This window comes from Trachurus japonicus, chromosome 1 (assembly GCF_045865225.1).
Source record: "Trachurus japonicus isolate A0001 chromosome 1, Traja_1.0".
In the NCBI taxonomy this organism is placed as follows: domain Eukaryota; kingdom Metazoa; phylum Chordata; class Actinopteri; order Carangiformes; family Carangidae; genus Trachurus; species Trachurus japonicus.
This window is the reverse complement of record NC_140907.1, coordinates 35884334-35903539: the sequence shown is the minus strand read 5'-3', so window position 1 is coordinate 35903539 and position 19206 is coordinate 35884334. Positions and strand designations below refer to the sequence as shown.

The 19206-nt window shown below is 42.8% G+C and overlaps 1 protein-coding gene across 1 annotated transcript; it reads right to left on the bottom strand.

The window, feature by feature from the left end:
- Positions 1–767: 767 nt before the first annotated feature.
- On the bottom strand, positions 768–15938 carry LOC146992431 (protein NLRC3-like). Its single transcript, XM_085790582.1, has 7 exons — positions 15791–15938; positions 13849–15637; positions 12958–13131; positions 11563–11736; positions 10078–10209; positions 7651–7694; positions 768–1309 (listed from the first exon to the last, which is right to left on the bottom strand). Exons 1-7 carry the CDS (start codon positions 15903–15905, stop codon positions 768–770), a joined length of 2970 nt encoding a protein of 989 aa, XP_085646708.1. The 5' UTR covers positions 15906–15938.
- Positions 15939–19206: the final 3268 nt, after the last annotated feature.

Sequence of the window (19206 nt, the reverse complement as noted above, 5' to 3'; positions counted from 1 at the left end):
TTTCTTTTTCACATTCTTTCTGGTGTTCTTTTTTGCGGGTGTGGAAACATCTGTCATCATCTTTATAGCATGAATGGCAGGGGATTTCGTATATGACTTTGCATTTATTGTCAGGTTGAATCTTATCCTTGGGGTGTAGGCTACTAATAGCTGCCAGAGTTTTGTGTATGGTTTGACTGGAGTAAATTGTATTTTTTCATGGCTCAAAATACAATATCAACACTCCACAAGAGATGCTAGCAGATAGTTGACACAAGACAAAGGTTATTTCGTTGACAAAAGAATTACAAAAAAGGGTTTGTGGATTTTAAAGAACATTATGATTTATTTTATTTATCTTCTTACATGCGTACTACATATTATTTAATTTTTTTTTCATATACGTAGGTTAATCTGAAATCCATAAAAAAACTGTTTTCATATGTATATTGTATATATGTCATAATAGAACCATAAATCATAATAGAACTAAGTTTAAAAAAAATATATAATCTCTTGAGGTACAGGTCAACTGCCCATGATTTTTTACATGAAATTAAAAATACAAATCACCGCTCATCAACACATTTCTGTGTTCTAGGGAGCAACATTTATATAGAAACATGGATATCTCACATCTGATCTGTCCCCAGTAACAACATGTAATCCCAAAAGTCAGTTTGTATCATGTTCAACTTCTCGTATTTACAACAAAACAAATTTCAGGAACTGTGGTTCAAAGTTGGTTAGTCTTGTCATAAAATCACCAGCAGGTCTAGTTTACATTCCTATATCTTTGGTCTGTTCAACACTGAACACAGAGACACTGAGGAACCACGTCCCAACTCAAATCCAGGGTAGACAGGTTCAGTGAAGGTTGTGTCGAAGGTGTGGATTAAGATCCGTTTGTCAGAAGAGACTCTGTAGAAGGACAGACGGCCAGCAAGACAGTCTACATATACTCCTATTCTGTTAGACACAGAGGAGGAGGAAGAGGTGGGAGGGGGCGGGGGGACGTCTGTTTTTATATTATTGTGCCAGAAGGAGTAACCATAACCATCAGGGCAGGAGAAACTCCAGGACTGATCATTTCTTCCAAACCTGCAGGCAGCACCATCTCTTCTCCTCCAGTCACGGTAAGTCAGCGCTATATAAACTTTTCCAGTGTATTCAACCTCCCAGTAGCAGTGACCAGTCAGATCAGGTCTACACATCAATGGCCAGTATCCATCTCGTGGCCCCTCTGTGATCGCCTTCACTGTCCTCTTGTTCTCAGACAGTTGGAAGTGTCCGTCTGTGGGATTCATGTCCAGTGAGAGCTCAACAGCACCTGATGGAAAGAACAAGACAAAACAGTCTTTTAATGGCACACATTTTGACTTTAATTGACTCAAATATGGACGCCCAAACTGTTCAGCTTAACATAAAAAATAAAGCAATAAATGAATCACAAACTCTACTCATGGACAGATATATACATTGATTTCTGGCAAGCTAAAGCCAACATAACTGATTAGACATCACTTTTATGGTTGTGATGCTGTTGGTGCAAAGATGAAGGCTTGGAAGAGGAGATTTACTGTACATCTTCTGCTGTCAGTCATAATGGGAAATATCAACTCTGTGCTCAACAAGAGTGATGGTGAGCTGGAGATATTTGTGAAGACACAGAAAGTACCCAAGTTAATATGTCACTTTATTATTACAACAGACAAGTACTGGCAACAGCACAGCACTGGTTACCGGCACAGTAACAAATTCACGTAAGCTACTGGGGCCAGTGCCGCTGACGATGGCAACAGTATCAGTATCAGTACAGCCAACACCAACAAATTCACATAGGCAGTGATGTTGCTAGGTATGCATCCTGCGTCCCTGACGCATTAAAATTTGAAAGGACGCAGTAAACTCACTATCCATGCGTCCCGGGGACACACCTAATTTTTCCCATGAAAAATGATACATTGTTAACAACTCGTGTTTAAAATCATGGGAACTTAAAATCATGTCACAACTGTAGGTACCAAGTACTGCGAGTACTGAAAAAATAGAACTTTGCCTTTGCCCTTTTACTGGAGCACAATCATTTAACGAGAGCCGCTGACACTGATCACTGCCTGGCGAGTTTTAATGTAGCCTGTGTTGTGTCTTTAACAACATATATTCAAAAGGAAGTGGCAGCGGACACAATGTTGCGGATTTACTTCACAGACTTTACTACGGACCAGACGTTACCATAGAAACAGAACATATCACCACACACATTACAACCTACTTATCACTACTCATTACTGCTTATAACTACATAAAAATATACTCCATACACTACACTTCCTCCCCTTTTAGATAAATACTTCTCACACTTCACATGACAAAAACATTAGATTCAAATATTAAATGTAAATATATACACTATGTAGATAGGCGATATTCAAGCTACTATATGTCTGTGTGTGTAAATTTGTGTGAGCGTGAGTGGGTGTGAGTCCCAACAGTCCATACAGCGCACAACAGTCGATGGGTGACACAAATGAAGATTAAAAGACCAGTCTCTTGGGGGGAACTCTGTGTCTTTCAGGGTATCGCCTCTGGATCTGTGGGGTAATCAGGAGTTTCAGAGCTGTTCTCTAGGGCAAGAGTCTGTCTTGCAGGTGACATTTTAGTGGCAGTGTCAGGATCAGTGGGTGATGTGTCAGGTGATGGAGGGATGTCACACTTTGGCTGTGCGTCCAGAATCTGATTCGCATGACGTCTCCATGTTTGCTTGCCAACATCAACGGTGTACATGAGTGGTCCTGTTCTTTTTGCTATTTTTCCTGGTGTCCACTTTTCTCCTTTGTAGTCACGTGCCAGAACTTCCTGTCCAAGCCCAAATTCTCTTACAACCTTATTTGACATTTGGCTAAACTGTTTGTTTTGCACTTCTCCTCACAGATTTGGTTTCAGGAGATGCGGGACCTGAGATTTCTGCTGTGGAACAACATTGCAGGTGTTTGGTTTGTTGTTGCATGAACTGAGTTTCTGTAGACAAAGAGGAAGTTGTCTACTTTTTAGAAACCTCCCCCCCTGCAGCCCATCTTCATCAAGGGGACTGAGGTAGAGAGGACTGACAGCTACAGATTCCTCGGTCTACAGGTGACATCAGATCTGAGCTGGACTTTGAACAATGCTGCCGCCACAGTAAAAAAGGCCCAGCGGAGACTGTACTTCATCAGGTTGCTCAGGAAGGCAGGACTGTGCTGTCGCCCTCTCACCCAAGTCTACAAGGGACTGGTAGAGAGCATCCTCACAAGTGGCATCACTGTGTGGTATGGAAACACCACACAGTCAGAGAGGAAGGACCTGCAAAGAGTCATAAAGACTGCAGAACAGATCATAGGGACTGAACTTCCATCCATGAACTCCATCTACACACTGCGCTGTCAAAAGCGAGCACAGAGGATCATTAAAGACACACAACATCCAGCTCACTCCCTGCTTAAACACAAACACTGCACATACAACCTCAGACACAAACGACCAGACAGCATCATCACACACAGATCACGCTTCTTCAACAGTTTCTACCCGGCTACAGTCAGACTTTTAGCAAACACAAAATAACCCGGGCACATGGCAACACAACACGCTGCCACCTCAGTAGCACTTGGCACTTTACACTTATTTATTCTTATATTCAGAGATGGGGACTCGAGTCACTGTGACTTGGACTCGAGTCGACTCGAGTCGCTATTTTGATGCGACTTGACTTGACTTGACAAAAAATAAAAGACTTGCGACTTGACTCGGACTTGAAGGTTAAAGACTCGGGACTTGACTTGACTTGAGACACGATGACTTGAATGACTTGAATGACCAGCCGCCACCGCTGAATTTCTCACCGGCACGGCACCAGATCAGTCGGTGTTTTTTTTTTTTTCCCCCGGACTTTTTATGCACTTATTTTGAAAGGACCGCTGGAGAGAGAGAGGGAGGGGGAGACAGTGAGAGGGGGGTTTGGTACGGAGGGGCCTCCAGGGTCGCTGCAGCGGGCGTGCTACATGGATCTATTAGGCTATAATATAATACATCCATGGAGTGCTATCACGCTCGCAGCTCAGTGTTTTTAAACGGAGATTTCATCCGGAGTTTCAGTGACGGTGAGCGGCCTGACGCTGCTTCATTAACGCTGCGTCGCCGCCGCTGTTCAGAGTCGGGACAAACGCACAGTAACCAATAGACCTAACAGTCACCTGTTACCGGCGTTACCATAGCGAGAAGCTAACGTGTCCTTTTTAAAAATAAAAAAATCTCCTCTCCTTCAGCCTCACGTTGTCACTGCTGCAGAATCTGCAGTGACTACACAGCTGTTTGCCTGTCACTCATAGCATCCAGGAATGTTTCAATGTTACACATTCTTTGACTTTTGAATATAAAATATCAAATTAATATCTAACTACTTGAGTGCAGGCTGAGAATGGTGTTGTCATGATAGATTTTCTATTCTATTCTATTGATGTAGTAGTAGGAGTTAACCTTTTGTGATCAGATCAGGTATGAAGAGGCTCATTAATGCATTATAAGACATGATAAGACATAATAGATGTTCTATTCTATTCTAATATATTGTCTTCACTTTATTTAGATTAGATTCTGCGGGTGAAATTGCAATAATAAGGTGACTTGACTTGGACTTGACTTGACCTATGCAGGACTTGACTTGGACTTGACTTGACCTATGCAGGACTTGACTTGGACTTGACTTGACATAACCTGTGACTTGACTTGACTTGACTTGCCCAAAGAAAAATGACTTGGGACTTACTTGAGACTTGAAGGTTAAGACTTGAGACTTACTTGAGACTTGCACATGTGTGACTTGGTCCCATCTCTGCTTATATTTATTTACTTATAGACATAGATCTCTGGCATTTTTAGCCAGAGCTCTAGTGTCTTGTCTTTGTGTGTACTCTTTTGTTTCTCCACCTGACCTGGAACAGCCGTACAAAAATTCCTATGTTTGTATGCACAAATGGCAAATTTTGACTAAAGATTTTGACTTTGACTACTTTGTGTTGAAGAGGAATGTCATCTTTATCCATCGCTTTAATGAACTTCTTAAAGGTTTGGACAAACCTCTCAGCTAAGCCATTTGTTGCTGGATGGTGAGGAGCTGACTTAAAATGTTTGATGCCATTTTTCTTCATAAATAAGTTGAACTCCTCTGAAGTGAATTGTGGTCTTTTGTCACTCACAATTTGTTCAGGTAGGCCATTTCTAGCGAAGATGATCCTGAGAACACTAACAGTCTTTTCTGATGTGGTTGACTTTATCAGAATCACTTCTGGCCACTTTGAATGAGCGTCGTCGTGCTATGAGGAACATAGAGTTCATGAATGGTCCAGCAAAATCAATATGCACTCTTTGCCATGGTGCTGACGGCCACTCCCAAGGATGGAGAGGTGCTGGTGCTGGTGCGTTTTGGACTCTGTGGCATCCTGAGCAATTTTTGGTGATGTCCTCCAGTTGTTTGTCGATGCCTGGCCACCAAACATAGCTCCGGGCTAAGCTTTTCATCTTCACTGTGCCAAGGTGCCCTTCATGGAGAGTCTCTAACACCGTGGCACGCAGTTTTGAGGGAACTACTACACGGGAGCCACATAGCAAGGTTCCTTGACAGACGGAGAGTTGTTCTCTCCTGGCTGAGAATTCAGGGAACATGGGGTTCCCATGTGCAGGCCATCCTCTCATTGTAGTTTCATACACTTTTCACAGTGTGGGGTCATTCCTGCTGTGTCTCTGTATCTCTGCATTTGTCACAGGAAGCTGATCCACCACAGTTGTATGAAACACTTCCACTGGGTCTGGAGAAGAAGTCTTTTTCTTCCTCCGTTTTCAAAGTGGAAGTACAAACACTACTTTAATCTCCTTGAGGTAAAAGTCAAGCACATACATGTGAGGTGTACATTATGTCCCGGAGCAAAGTGTTTGTCCACATCCGTTGTAAGCAACTCCAATCTACTGAAGCATCTCTCAACAGCACACGCTTCTACAAAACAGCGCTCGCAGCAGGACAGATATTCAGATAGATAATTGGTAAAGTTAATAATTTCACTTAATGATCAGTGAAACATATGAAAACAATAAAATACAATTTAAAAATTAGAGAAAAAAAATCTGAATTCTTTGACATATTTAAACTTTAAAAAAAAGTAAACACAATAGTTACTTTCCCTGGTAACTAGTTACTTTTATAGTGAAGTAGTGGAATTACTAACTCAGTCACTTTTTGGGAGAAGTAATTAGTAACTATAACTAATTACTTTTTAAAAGTAACATGCCCAACACTGGAATTCAATATCAGAGGAGTGAGCCCCCAGGAACAGGGCCCATCGCTGCAACCAGGCTGCTGACATCAATGGAATCCCCTTCCGTGGGTTAAAGATTGACGGCAGGGGTTGGTGGTCTGTCATCAGAGTAAATCTTTGTCCATACAGGTAATGGTGAAACTTTTTAATTCCCCACACAAGGCTGAGGGCTTCACGGTCCATCTGTGCATAATTTAATTCTGGACTTGTCAGTGATCTTGAAGCAAATGCTATGGGACGTTCAGCTCCATCTTTCATGGTGTGTAACAGTACACAGTCGATTCCATATGGGCTAGCATCACAAGCCAGTCTGATGGGTTGTGATGGGTCATAGTGAGTGAGCAGTCCATCTGATGTTATCAGTCTTTTTGTTTCTTTAAATGCTCGATCACATTCCTCAGACCAGTCCCATTTTGCTCCAGTCTGTAGCAGTACGTTGAGTGGGTGCAGTGTGGTAGCTAGGTCTGGAAGAAACTTATGATAGTAGTTCACAAGCCCTAAATACGACCTCAGCTGTGACACATTCTCTGGCTTTGGTGCCTGGAGCACAGCTTCAATTTTCTCTTTTGATTTGTGCAAGCCATGCCTGTCAATAACATGTCCACAATATGAGATTTCACTTTTGAAAAACTCGCACTTGCTTCTCTTTGCATGCAGACCATACTCACTCAGCCTGGTGAGCACCTTTCCGAGGTTCTCTAGATGCTCTTTGTTGTTTTTACCAGTCACTATGATGTCATCAAGGTAACACTGTGTGCTGGGGATATCTTGAAGAACTTCACCCATTGCATTCCTCTGCTGCAGCTGAACAGCTGACATGTGGTCAAGACATATACGTAGGTAGCTCACGGTGCATTTCATTATTATAGGACTTCAACCTCAGAGCTCTCTATCCTCAGACTGTCCTGGCCTGTCCCTGTATCACACAGGGACAACATGTAGCTGCCTGTGTGATGGTTTCTGAATTGTATTAATGTTTACATCAGGCTGAGTTCAACTAATCAGTTTATGCTACTGTGATTTTAGTAGTTAAATACAGTAATCATTATAGTGTAGTGGCAGGAAAGACCATTTAATCTGTATCAAATATTGTGTTGGTCAAGAACAAGTTCAAATTAAAGTCAGAGGAAAAATTCCCAGGGACCCACCCAAATCACCACCTGTGGGTCCCGGGGACTCACTACATTGAAAACCTATCAACATCACTGCATAGGCTACTGTGCTTTTCTGGAAATGAGGTAAAAGACGGTTAGTTACTCTTTTCAACCAGAGTACCAGTACCATGAATCCTAGAGAGTGGGGCTTTAAATGAATCCACACTTACACATTGTCAGTTCAGGTCTCCGGATCTGCTCTGTACGTTCCAACCTAGAAACAAAGCAAAGCAAGACAAGTTCATTTGTGTTTGTTATAATTTAGACAGTCATTAGACAGACATTAAGCAATCTACATAAATGTCAAGTGCTGAATTCCCTATCCCCAAGTGAATTTCCCCTTTCATTTTGAAACTTTTATGACTCATTTCACCTGAGATCTGTACACTGAGAACTCTGCAGTCCAGCAGCAACCTGTGGGATTTGATTGGACTGGCAAATCAAAGCTGCAGCCTCGACTTCACAGCTTCTTTCAAACAGATTGGAGTCACACCACCTGAGGAAGAGTAATGATAGTAACACTTTACTTGAAGTAGGATTGACATGACACAGTCATGAATGTGTCATAAACAATATGTTAAAGTGAAATTCCGGCGTAAGTGTAAACCATGGTCAAACACACCGTAACACCGAGTTAGACCCCCCCTCGAGAGATCAATTTGCCCGACCGCTACATTCACGAGATCCACCAACTTCAGCAAATACCGCAATATCGCCACACACGGCGCTCTCCGGATCCACTGTCTGACCGCAACCAAAACGCCACCATTTGCCCAAAATAATGCTCAGAACTGCACCAAATGTCATCAATAGTACACACAGGGTCCCAGCACGTAGTACGAGTTGTCAAACATCTGCTAGCTTTGCCTGTTTTCTTTAGCAAGGAGATGCAACTCAACTCACCTACTTCTCCTCCGGGAGCCGCTCGTTGGTGAGGAAGCCCTGACGAGTCGATCACCGAGTGCACCGGAGTTCCGCAGCTCAATCAACAATTACCTCATGGAAATACAATCAGAGTTTTTTTTTTTTTTATCTTGCATATCACTTTATAACTATTATTATCGAGTGCTGGCCACGATATAGGCGCAAATGAGCATTTTTAAGAGCTGCGGAACTCCGGTGCACTCGGTGATCGACTCGTCAGGGCTTCCTCACGAACGAGCGGCTACAGGAGGAGAAGTAGGTGAGTTGAGTTGCATCTCCTTGCTAAAGAAAACAGGCAAAGCTAGCAGATGTTTGACAACTCGTACTACGTGCTGGGACCCTGTGTGTACTATTGATGACATTTGGTGCAGTTCTGAGAATTATTTTGGGCAAATGGTGGCGTTTTGGTTGCGGTCAGACAGTGGATCCGGAGAGCGCCGTGTGTGGCGATATTGCGGTATTTGCTGAAGTTGGTGGATCTCGTGAATGTAGCGGTCGGGCAAATTGATCTCTCGAGGGGGGGTCTAACTCGGTGTTACGGTGTGTTTGACCATGGTTTACACTTACGCCGGAATTTCACTTTAATGTCGTTTATGACTGTTGTCATTAAAGCATAAGTAAGCGATCCGGTCGTTTTGGCTGACGTCTTGTCAGCCAATGGAGTTAGCAGCCCCCGCCCTTGTCATGGATCTATGGGTCCTCGTCCCTACGTCACCACATTCACGCGCATCCCTTGGCTGCACACACAGCCCTTTATGCCGTTCTCTCTCCTCATTGGATAAAGGTTGTAGGATACAAGGAAAGTTTTCTCCTCGGCTCAGAGCAGAGCAGAGTGACTGACAGACCCGTGTTTCAGACCAAACACTCTATATAAGTGATTGCTGTCGGAAGATATAACTATTTAAGACTTATATTAACACAAATATTCCGCTTACTTCTGCTTTAAGTGTCATTCGTTTTTTGTAATGACAACTTGACATTAACAAAATATGCACCTATTTTTTTTTTTTTTTGCAATTCTAGCACTTGGTCATTGATGTTTGACAGGAGACAGGATATCCCAAACTGACTGTCATGACAGTGTAATGAAGAAATTCTTTGACCTCAAGTAAAGTGGAACAATTCAGATTTTTTCATTAACATATCATGAAGTTTAAAATGACTGTCATGACATAATTATGACAATGTAATGAAGACATTCTATGAACTCAAGTAACGTGGTAGCATTTTGATTTGTCATATCCTGAACTGACTGTCAAGTCATAATCAAGACAACACAAATAATGTCAATTTGTCATTACAAAAAACAAATGACACTTAATGACAACAGTCATAAACGACATTGACATAATGTTTATGACACGTTCATGACTGTGTCATGTCACTGTTATGACGATACCTTCGAGTTAAGTGTTACCGAAATGAGTAACCAGTAGTGATGGTGCACAAATCTGTGAATCTGTCTATTTAAAATTCAACAGATATCTGTATCTGGTAACTCGTTGAGTTCAAAGAGACCAAAATGTTGTAAACTCACACATCCTACAAGAATAGATGTCTATTGTAATTCCTTCTTATTTTTAAGAGTTCTGCTTTCTAAAAATGCCACATTTTAAAGGATGCCCTCTGTTGAGCAAAACAATTGAATAATCATTCAACCGGCTGATGCTCACCTGTAAGCTTGTGTTTCTGAATCCAGCAGTTTCTGAATCCAGTGTTCTACATCCAGAAGTTTCAGACAAGACTGGGATCTAAGAAACTTCAGCTCCTTATGGCTTTTCCTTGTGAGCCCGATTTGAAGCAACCTAACAAAAAATTACACAGTAACAAACCATTAAAAAACATTGTGTTTGATGCTGTTCTGCGGCTGCTGTTTTGTACGGAATCCTAATTTTTTTTTTTGGTTCTGCCAAATAGTCTTGTTCACAAACGTTTCATTCAAAAGAATTAATTTTTGGATTGTAATGAACTGAATGGAATCACTTCCTGAACTGATTTGTTCTTTTCTCAGTTTGGTTGAGCTCAGCAGTGAGTGTGCAGGCCGACAGTGGAACTGACACGTGGTCTATGAATCACTGAATCACTCATGAATCAGGTGGTGGAGACTCTCATTGTGAGGAAGTGGATGTCTGTGTAGAACATTGAGTGAAAGTACTGTTCATCAGTACATTCAGTGAGCGTACAACACACACGTGAATGTACTGTCAGTCAAGGCTTAGGGCTTGTGTTCACTGTGTAGTATGTTACATTGAAACTAGAAAATTTCCTCTGGGAAATGTTGAGAGGGCCACGGGAGCTATGGCCGGTTTTGTCATCTCTGTCAACATGGGAATCAAACCCACGATCCTGAGATCAAGACAGAGCTGATCAGACAGACACATGATCATCTTTCTATAAGCACTGATATGGAGGAGCTGTAACCACATTAGGTTACCTGTGTGTGTGTCTCTAACTTTTATCACATGAAGTTACCTATGTGTGTTTGTGTGTGTGTGGGAGAGGAGTGCGTGCATACGCGCGCATGTGTATGTTACCTGTGTGTTTTGATGTGTGTGTGTGTCTGTAATTGTAATCACATGAAGTTACCTGTGTGTGTGTGTGTGTGTGTGTGTGTGTGTGTGTGTGTGTGTGTGTGTGTGTGTGTGTGTGTGTGTGAACAGTGTCGTTCAGGGAGGGTAGAGTAATTGTTGGCAGCGTCATTACGTTGACGTGCGTAGGGTTCGACATACAGCAGGAGAACACCACACTCTTGCCTCGTCTGATGAATCTTAGTTTCTGCTGTGACATTCAGATGGATGAGTCAGAATTTGGAGTAAAAAACATGGAAGCGTGAATCCATACTGCCTTTTGCATTTCAGGCGTGGTAGTGTGATGGTGTGGGATATTTTCTTTGAACACTTGGCCCAGACAAAGCAATTTGTTTTTCTTTGTCTGTCTGTTCCTGTGATAGACCTGTCCATACCACACCATTACCCTAACCCTCACCCATTATCAGTCAAGATTGGCTCACGTGCTGATTTTGATCATTAATCAGGTGAGAATGCTCTGCAGCACTCTCTAGGCTGTAGGGTTCAATGTGGGTCTTTGAATTTCTTTTAAACCTTTAAAAGCACAGCTACAATTTGCAATGTATCTTAAGTTGTAAAACATTTACCTACCTGAGAGTCTCCAATTTACAGTGTGGACTCTTCAGTCCAACAGAGAGCAGCTTCAGTCCTGAGTCCTGCAGGTCGTTGTTTTGTAGGTCCAGTTCTGTCAGACTAGAGGACTGGGAGCTGAGGACTGTGGCCAGAGCTTCACAACTTCTCTCTGACAGATTGCAATGTCTCAATCTGAATCACAGATAGTAGCGAAGACACATAGAAATTTGCTTTGTACAATGAACAGGGCAAATTTCACCAGATCGCAATGGATCAAATGCTTAAAGGACAATTTGTGGAAATAAAAAAATAGTTTCACCCTGACCTGAGAGTCTTTAGGTTTGATTTGTCCAGTCCAGAAGAAAGCAGCATCAAGCCTGAATCCTGCAGGTTATTGTTACTCAGGTCCAACTCTCGCACAGTTGAGGACTGGGAGCCAAGAGCTGCTGTCAGCCCTGGACAGCAGTTCGCTGTGAGCGCAGTTTGACTCAATCTGATAAATAAACAAATTATTAATATTCTATTAATATTGATCTTTATGACTTCGGTATTATACCATCCAGATAAAAATTATGCGTACATTAATTTTGAAGTAAATGAATGACATATAAATAAATAAAGAACATGATAATGATTAAAACTATATCGAAATACCCTTCATGTTTCCCTTCAGGCCTTAAATTTACTAAAGGTTTATTAACATAGCAGTGGGCTCAGTGGCAGGAAATATATAAAAGGAAAAAGAGACATAATTACACCATAATCTAACCTGAGGGTCTTCAGTCTACAGCATGGACTCTCAAGTCCAGCAGAGATCAAATCCAGTCCTGAATCCTGCAGTTTGTTGTCACTCAGGTCGAGTTCGGTCAGACTAGAGGACTGGGAGCTGAGGACTGATGAAACATCCTCACAGCACTTCTGTGTGAGACTGTTTTGATTCAAGCTGATTAAAGTAATTGAAGATAAAAACTTAATTACAATCACCTGAAATAAAAATGTGAGCACACTTAAATATACATTAAAGCAGAAGTAAGCGATCCGCTCGTTTTGGCTAACTTCTTGTCAGCCGATAGAGTTAGCAGTCCCCGCCCTTGTCATGGATCTATTGGTCCTCGTCCCTACGTCACCACATTCCTTCATGCCGTTCTCTCTCCTCATTGGATAAAGGTTGTAGGATACAAGGAAATATACAAGAAGTTTTCTCCTCAGCTTACAGCAGAGCAGAGTGACTGACAGACCCGTGTTTCAGACCAAACACTCTATGTAAGTGATTGCTGTCGGAAGATATAACTATTTAGGACTTACAGTATATTAACACAAATATTCCGCTTACTTCTGCTTTAATATATAAATTATAAAAGAGATAAAAATGTTTTAGGTACAACATGGAAAATAATCACACTGTGATCTGACCTGAGAGTCTTCAGTTTACAGTGTGGACTCTTCAGTCCAACAGAGAGCAGCTTCACTCCTGAGTCCTGCAGGTCGTTGTTACTCAGGTCCAGTTCTGTCAGACTAGAGGACTGGGAGCTGAGGACTGACGACAGAGCTTCACAGCTTCTCTCTGAGAGGTTACAGCTGCTCAGTCTGAAGGAGAGTTAGTGGTTAACAAAAGCAAATAAACCCTTTCCGTTGCAGTGTAACCAATGTAAACTCCTAAAAAAAAAGGTCAGAATTTTTTTTCAGTCAATCATTTATCTCCTTTAATAATACAAAATGCTGTTGAATTATTAAATGTTGTTGGAATGCCTGATTAGTCACCATTATAATGAGGTACAAATTGTAAGGATTGTGCATTGATGGAATGAGCAAGTCAGCTCTGTGCCAAAATACCTAAAACAGAACTTGTCATCATAGCAGAGATATTGGAATGAGTTGCTGAGCCAGTGGCATTCCCATATCTCCAGGATCTGGAACCTACCTCCTTCCTCCAGGATGACAACGCCCCCCAGGAGCCAGGATCATTACAGAGAACTTCCAGAATGTGGGAGTGGAAAGTATGGAGTGACCTGCCAAGAGTCCGACCTCAACCCAACTGAACACTTGTGGGATCAGATAGGGTGTGTTGTACCTGCTAAAGTGGCCAACACTAGTTGACCTTCAACTACTCCTGGTATTATTAACGGTGATAAATTATTGACTGAAAAAAACTTTCAGTTCATTTTAGAACTGCTTTTCTTCACTGAAGAATAAGATCTATTACAACGTTGACTTATTCTTTCGATATAATTTGTATTGGACTTTTTGCTGATCACCCTACACATGATAATTACAGTCACCATCTGCAGTTATCTCTACACTTACAGAACTTTCTTTGAGGCTTTGACCACTGACAGCAGCCTCAGAAGAGCCTCCTCTGAAGCAGAGTATTTCTTCAGGTCAAACTCATCCAGATCTTCTTCTGATGACAGTAAGATGAAGACCAGAGCCGACCATTGACCAGGAGACAGTTTATCTGTGGAGAGATGTCCTGAATTCAGGGATTGTTGGATCTCCTCAACTAGAGAACGATCACCCAGTTCATTCAGACAGTGGAACAGGTTGATGCTTTTCTCTGCAGAGGGAGTCTCTTCAATCTTCTCCTTGATGTACTGAACTGTTTTCTGATTGGACTGTGAGTCACTTCCTGACTTTGTCATCAGGCCTCGTAGGAGATTCTGATTGTTTGGTAGTGAAAGACCCAGAAGGAAGCGGAGGAACAAGTCCAGGTGTCCGTTTGGACTCTGTAAGGCCTCGTCCACAGCACTCTGGTAAAGATGTATTGGTCCAGGTTTGTTTCTGAACCACCTAAGCCACCAGGAGGTTGTTTGTTGTTCTGACATCATGTTAATTCCAGAGCTGGTGAAGGTCAGATGAACATGAAGAGCAGCCAGAAACTCCTGAACACTCAGATGGACGAAGCAGAACATCTTTTCCTGGTACAGGCCCCTCTCCTCTTTAAAGATCTGTGTTAACACTGAGGCTGCTCTGATATCGATGCCACACTCTGTCAGGTCTGATTCATAGAAGATCAGGTTTCCTTTCTGCAGCTGCTCAAAAGCCAGTTTTCCCAAAGACTGAATCATTTTCTTGATCTCTGGACTCCAGTGTTGATCTGTAGGTCTTCCATGATGCCTAACATTCTCTCGTTTCACCTGAACCACCAGGAAGTGGATACTCATCTCAGTCAGGGTCTTGGGCAGCTCTCCTCCCTCTCTGGTCTTCAACAGCTCCTCCAGAACTGTAGCAGTGATCCAGCAGAAGACTGGGATGTGGCACATGATGTGGAGGCTTCGTGATGTCTTGATGTAGCAGATGATTTCTCTGGCCTGCTGCTCATCTCTGAACCTCTTCCTGAAGTACTCCTCCTTCTGTGGGTCAGTGAACCCTCTGACCTCTGTCACCATGTCAACACACTGAGGAGGGATCTGATTGGCCGCTGCACGTCGTGTGGTTATCCAGAGGCGAGCAGAGGGAAGCAGGTTCCCCCTGATGAGGTTGGTCAGCAGCACGTTGACTGAGGTGGACTCTGTCACATCAGTCAGGATCTCAGTGTTGTGGAAGTCCAGAGGAAGTCGACACTCGTCCAGACCGTCAAAGATGAAGACGACCTGGAACTGATCAAAGCTGCAGATTCCTGCTTCTTTGGTTCCAGAGAAGAAGAGATGAACAAGTTCCACCAAGCTGAACTTTTTCTCTTTCAGCACATTCAGCTCTCTGAAAGTGAAGGGAAATATGAAGTGTATGTCCTGGTTGGCTTTGTCTCCAGCCCAGTCCAGAGTGAACTTTTGTGTTAAGACTGTTTTCCCAATGCCAGCCACTCCCTTTGTCATCACGGTTCTGATTGGTCGGTCTCTTCCAGGTGGGGCTTTGAAGATGTCTTCTTGTCTGATGGTTGTTTCTGGTCTGTCTGGTTTCCTGAACGCTGTTTCAATTTGTCTGACCTCATGTTCATCATTGACCCCTCCAGCCCCTCCCTCTGTGATGTAGAGCTCTGTGTAGATCTGGTTCAGCGGAGCTGAGTTTCCTGCCTTAGCGATGCCTTCAAAAACATGCTGGAACTTCTTTGTCAGATTAGACTTGAGATGATGTTGACAAACTGTTGCAGCAGTTCCTAAATTAGACACAACATACCAAAATTTACAGAAATGTTAACCAGGTCAATGCCCCCTATACACACACATACATTGTGGCACACCATTGCCATTACATTATGAGGGGAAACACTGGAACATATATGAAAGTGGATGGTGGAACAGCTCCTTACTGCTCTGCAGACTTTCAGCCACATCCTCCTGTTTCATTCCTCTCAGGAAGTGTAGGGTGATCTCAAGAAATTTTTCTCTGGTGTGTCTTCTCTGGTCTTCATCCACACCATCCATTAGCTCCTCATCCTCTGATTCCTCATCCTCACTCATCTTTAAGCATTCTAGGTAATCTGGACTCAGAACCTTCTGGAACTTCTTCAGCTGAGTCTTTATAAAAGTTACAATGTTCTTCTTAAGATGCTACAAAACAATAGGAAAAGTTTTGAGTAAAGAAACTATTCTGTAATGTTGGGATAGAGCACTAGCCTCGTAAACCAGCCTGAGAGTCTGGCCTCATCCCCCCTGTAAGCGTTTGGGGTGGACGGGAGCTGGGCGGGAGTAGTAGCAAAGATAGTTTAATATCTTTGGTAGTAGCGTTGACAGACAACCCGATTCAGCCAATCAGCAAGTTGGTGTAGTGACGGGGCATTGCACCAGTCGGGCCCTGATTGGCCAACGTGCTGTGTCAATCACAGCGGGCGACGCTGATTGGCTTGGCCTTCTGAGGGTTTCAGTCCAAACGCTTAGAATGGGGATGAGGCCAGACTCTCCCTCGGAATGAAATGAAATGCATTTCCACGAGAGGCTGGTCTACGAGGCTAATAGAGCACTGGAAAAGAGAGTAACGACAGCATTGGTTAAATGGAAGCGCCTCCTGATGGTGGAATATGGGTATTGCAAAAGTGCCCAAGAACTGACATCTCTGCATTGTTGGTGAATGAGCAAGTGTGGTATTTTCAATAATTTAAGGACATTTATAGATCACCCACGTTAATATCATCATCGAGGATCCTTTACAGATAAACATTGACACATAGGCGAGTAAAACAAACAAAAAAAAATAGTTGTCTACATTAATGTTTCAATCTACATTTTGTAATAAACAAATTATAAGTATGCTGGGCCGTTTTCATCAATTTACAAGCAAGTGGGCAACACACACACATTGGAGTGAATGGGTTTTCTGGGCGCTTTTGCAATACCCATATCCTGCCACTCGGGGCGTAAAACCCTTACCACGGGAGTCAATGGTGGAATCGTTACTCTCTTTTCCAGTGCTCTATGTTGGGAGAGCTTCATTTGCTTGGAGATTGTAGTAAAATGAATGAAATAAAAATATATGTTGGACATACCTTAAATATGGACTCAAGCTCTGATGGACGCAGCTGGACGACCTGACTGCTGAGAGGCTCTGAATTTTGCTGCTCAATGCTGTAGACAAAACAGAAAGATGAATGTAGAGTTCCCTCATGAGATATTCCATAAATTAGATGCTACAGAGCCAATATGTTTAGCGATGAGAAAATCGCAACACTTTGTCAACACTAAATACAACTTACAAAACAAATATTGGTGTCCAATACCCAAACTTGTGTAAAGAACATGTGGTATCTCGTGGTAAATATCCACCCAGATGAGCTGTCACTTTTTATTCACACTGCTACTGTCCCATTGTTTGAACAAAAGCCATACAAATGATAAAAAAACACCCTTGAAACCACAAAAAGGACATTCATTGATTCTCCCATCTTGCACAAATTGCACTGGGTCTAGGCAAAAAGACCATCAGTTTGTCAAAGGTGCACAGGGCCTGCTGTCTATTACTGGATGTGCTGTGTGTGTTTGTACTGTTTGTGTTGCTTATTGTTCTAGATGTCAACTCACTGCTGGTGAATAATCACCAAAAAACTAGTGGTGCATTGGATCGATGTTGATCCGTAATCCACTCGGATTGCTCTCCACAGATCGGCATGCAAGTGGTCCACAGATCAGTTGATGAAACAAAAAAGCTGTGTGTGTACTCATTTGTTGAGCTTCTCTCAACTTCAAATTGACGCTTTGGAAACTTGCATCGTGATGCTCGCCACTGCCCATGCTATGGCCATTGATACGTCCATTGAAAATGAATGGCTGCCAGCCACCAGGACGTTCCCAACGGTTTTTGTGTGAACATACCAGGCGCACCGCCACAGACGAAAAAAATGGCAATTAAAAAAAGAACCTCTGCTTGCATCCGCAGCTGTACGTCGCACACAACAACAACAAAATAGTTCATTCTACCAACATGTGTACTAACCAATGCCTGTCTGGTACCTGTCGTCAGCCTGAATGAGGTGTTCCAGCCTCGCAGCCCCTGTTCCCCTCATCCCCACTGGCGTGGGGTGAATCAATCACTGTGTCGGGCTTTACTGACAGCGTCCCTGGTAAATGCTCTGGCGGACAAAATGTTTGTTCACATCCTGAAGATTTCCTCTATATCAGAAGTGGTTGAGTTTAGGTGATTCAAGTGCTGCAGTTATTTTAACTCCCCATGGATGTCTGGACGAGAAGGAGGAATAGCGACTGTTTACAAGAGTCACTATACGTAAATGTAAGCAGCTATTGCCATCGTACTTGTTCACCAGCTTTGGACTGAGTTTATTTGAGCTGGGTCCCTCTCACATAGTGCTGGGTGCAGTGATCAATCAACTGCCAACAAAATAACTTTGTTGATTTCCTGGCTGAAGTAATGCCTAAATATGACCATGTTCTTATAGTTGGGGATTTTAATTTCCATGTGTGTTGTGTGGTGGACTTCCTAAACCTCTTATAATCTTGGTCATTCTGTGTCTGGTCCCACACATGAACACAGACACACACTTATTGTAATATTGTCTTATCATATGGGTTGCCTGTTTTTAACATAGAGATTTGTGAGTTTTCTGCCACCTTCATATTACACACAAAATCCAGGAGGATGCAGTTCACGGCCGAGAATTGAGTATTTGTGGGAGGGTAAACAATGTGGCAGCGTCTAGCAGCAGCACCATATTTCATAAAGTAATAAAATATCTGGACATTTTGCCATTGTTAACATTGAGACAAAAGGCTGCAGGAATGGAAGAAGAATTCGGCAAATCATCTTATCACGCAAAAAGTCACAACAGACAGGTTTTGCACAATGGTTTGCACAGATAAGTCTTAAAATATGTGCAACACCTTCTCATCACAATCCACGCCATCTACACAGTTACGTTATCAGCTGTTAAAACCCAACTCATCAGGACGCGATGACCAGGGCTGGACTGGCCATCTGGCATACCGGGCATTGCCCGGTATGCCAGATGGCACATATTTGGGCCGGCCCTAAAAAAAAAAAAGAAAAAAAAAAAAAAGGATATAGTTTTTTATCGACCGCAACGGTATCTGAGACACTAAACGGGGCCCATTGGTTGATTTTCTTGAAGGACATTGGGCTAGTCCAATGAAATCTCTCAGCTCTCGTTGGCCGATGTCTGTGCCGGGGATCACCACCGCCCCCCCACCCCCCAGCAGCCACAGGTGCTGCTGCGCCGGGAGACAAGCGAGGAGGAGGACGATGATGAGCGAGTGGCAA

Bases quoted from the DNA above. Each gene is read 5' to 3' on its own strand.
- LOC146992431 (XM_085790582.1), bottom strand. From the start codon at position 15,905: ATGGATGGTGTGGATGAAGACCAGAGAAGACACACCAGAGAAAAATTT. The intron at 11,737-12,957 runs GTCAGATCACAG...TCTGTGATTCAG, and splicing joins TGTAAACTGAAGACTCTCAG to ATTGAGACATTGCAATCTGT. The intron at 1,310-7,650 runs GTAAGTGTGGAT...TCTTTCCATCAG, and splicing joins GAGACCTGAACTGACAATGT to GTGCTGTTGAGCTCTCACTG.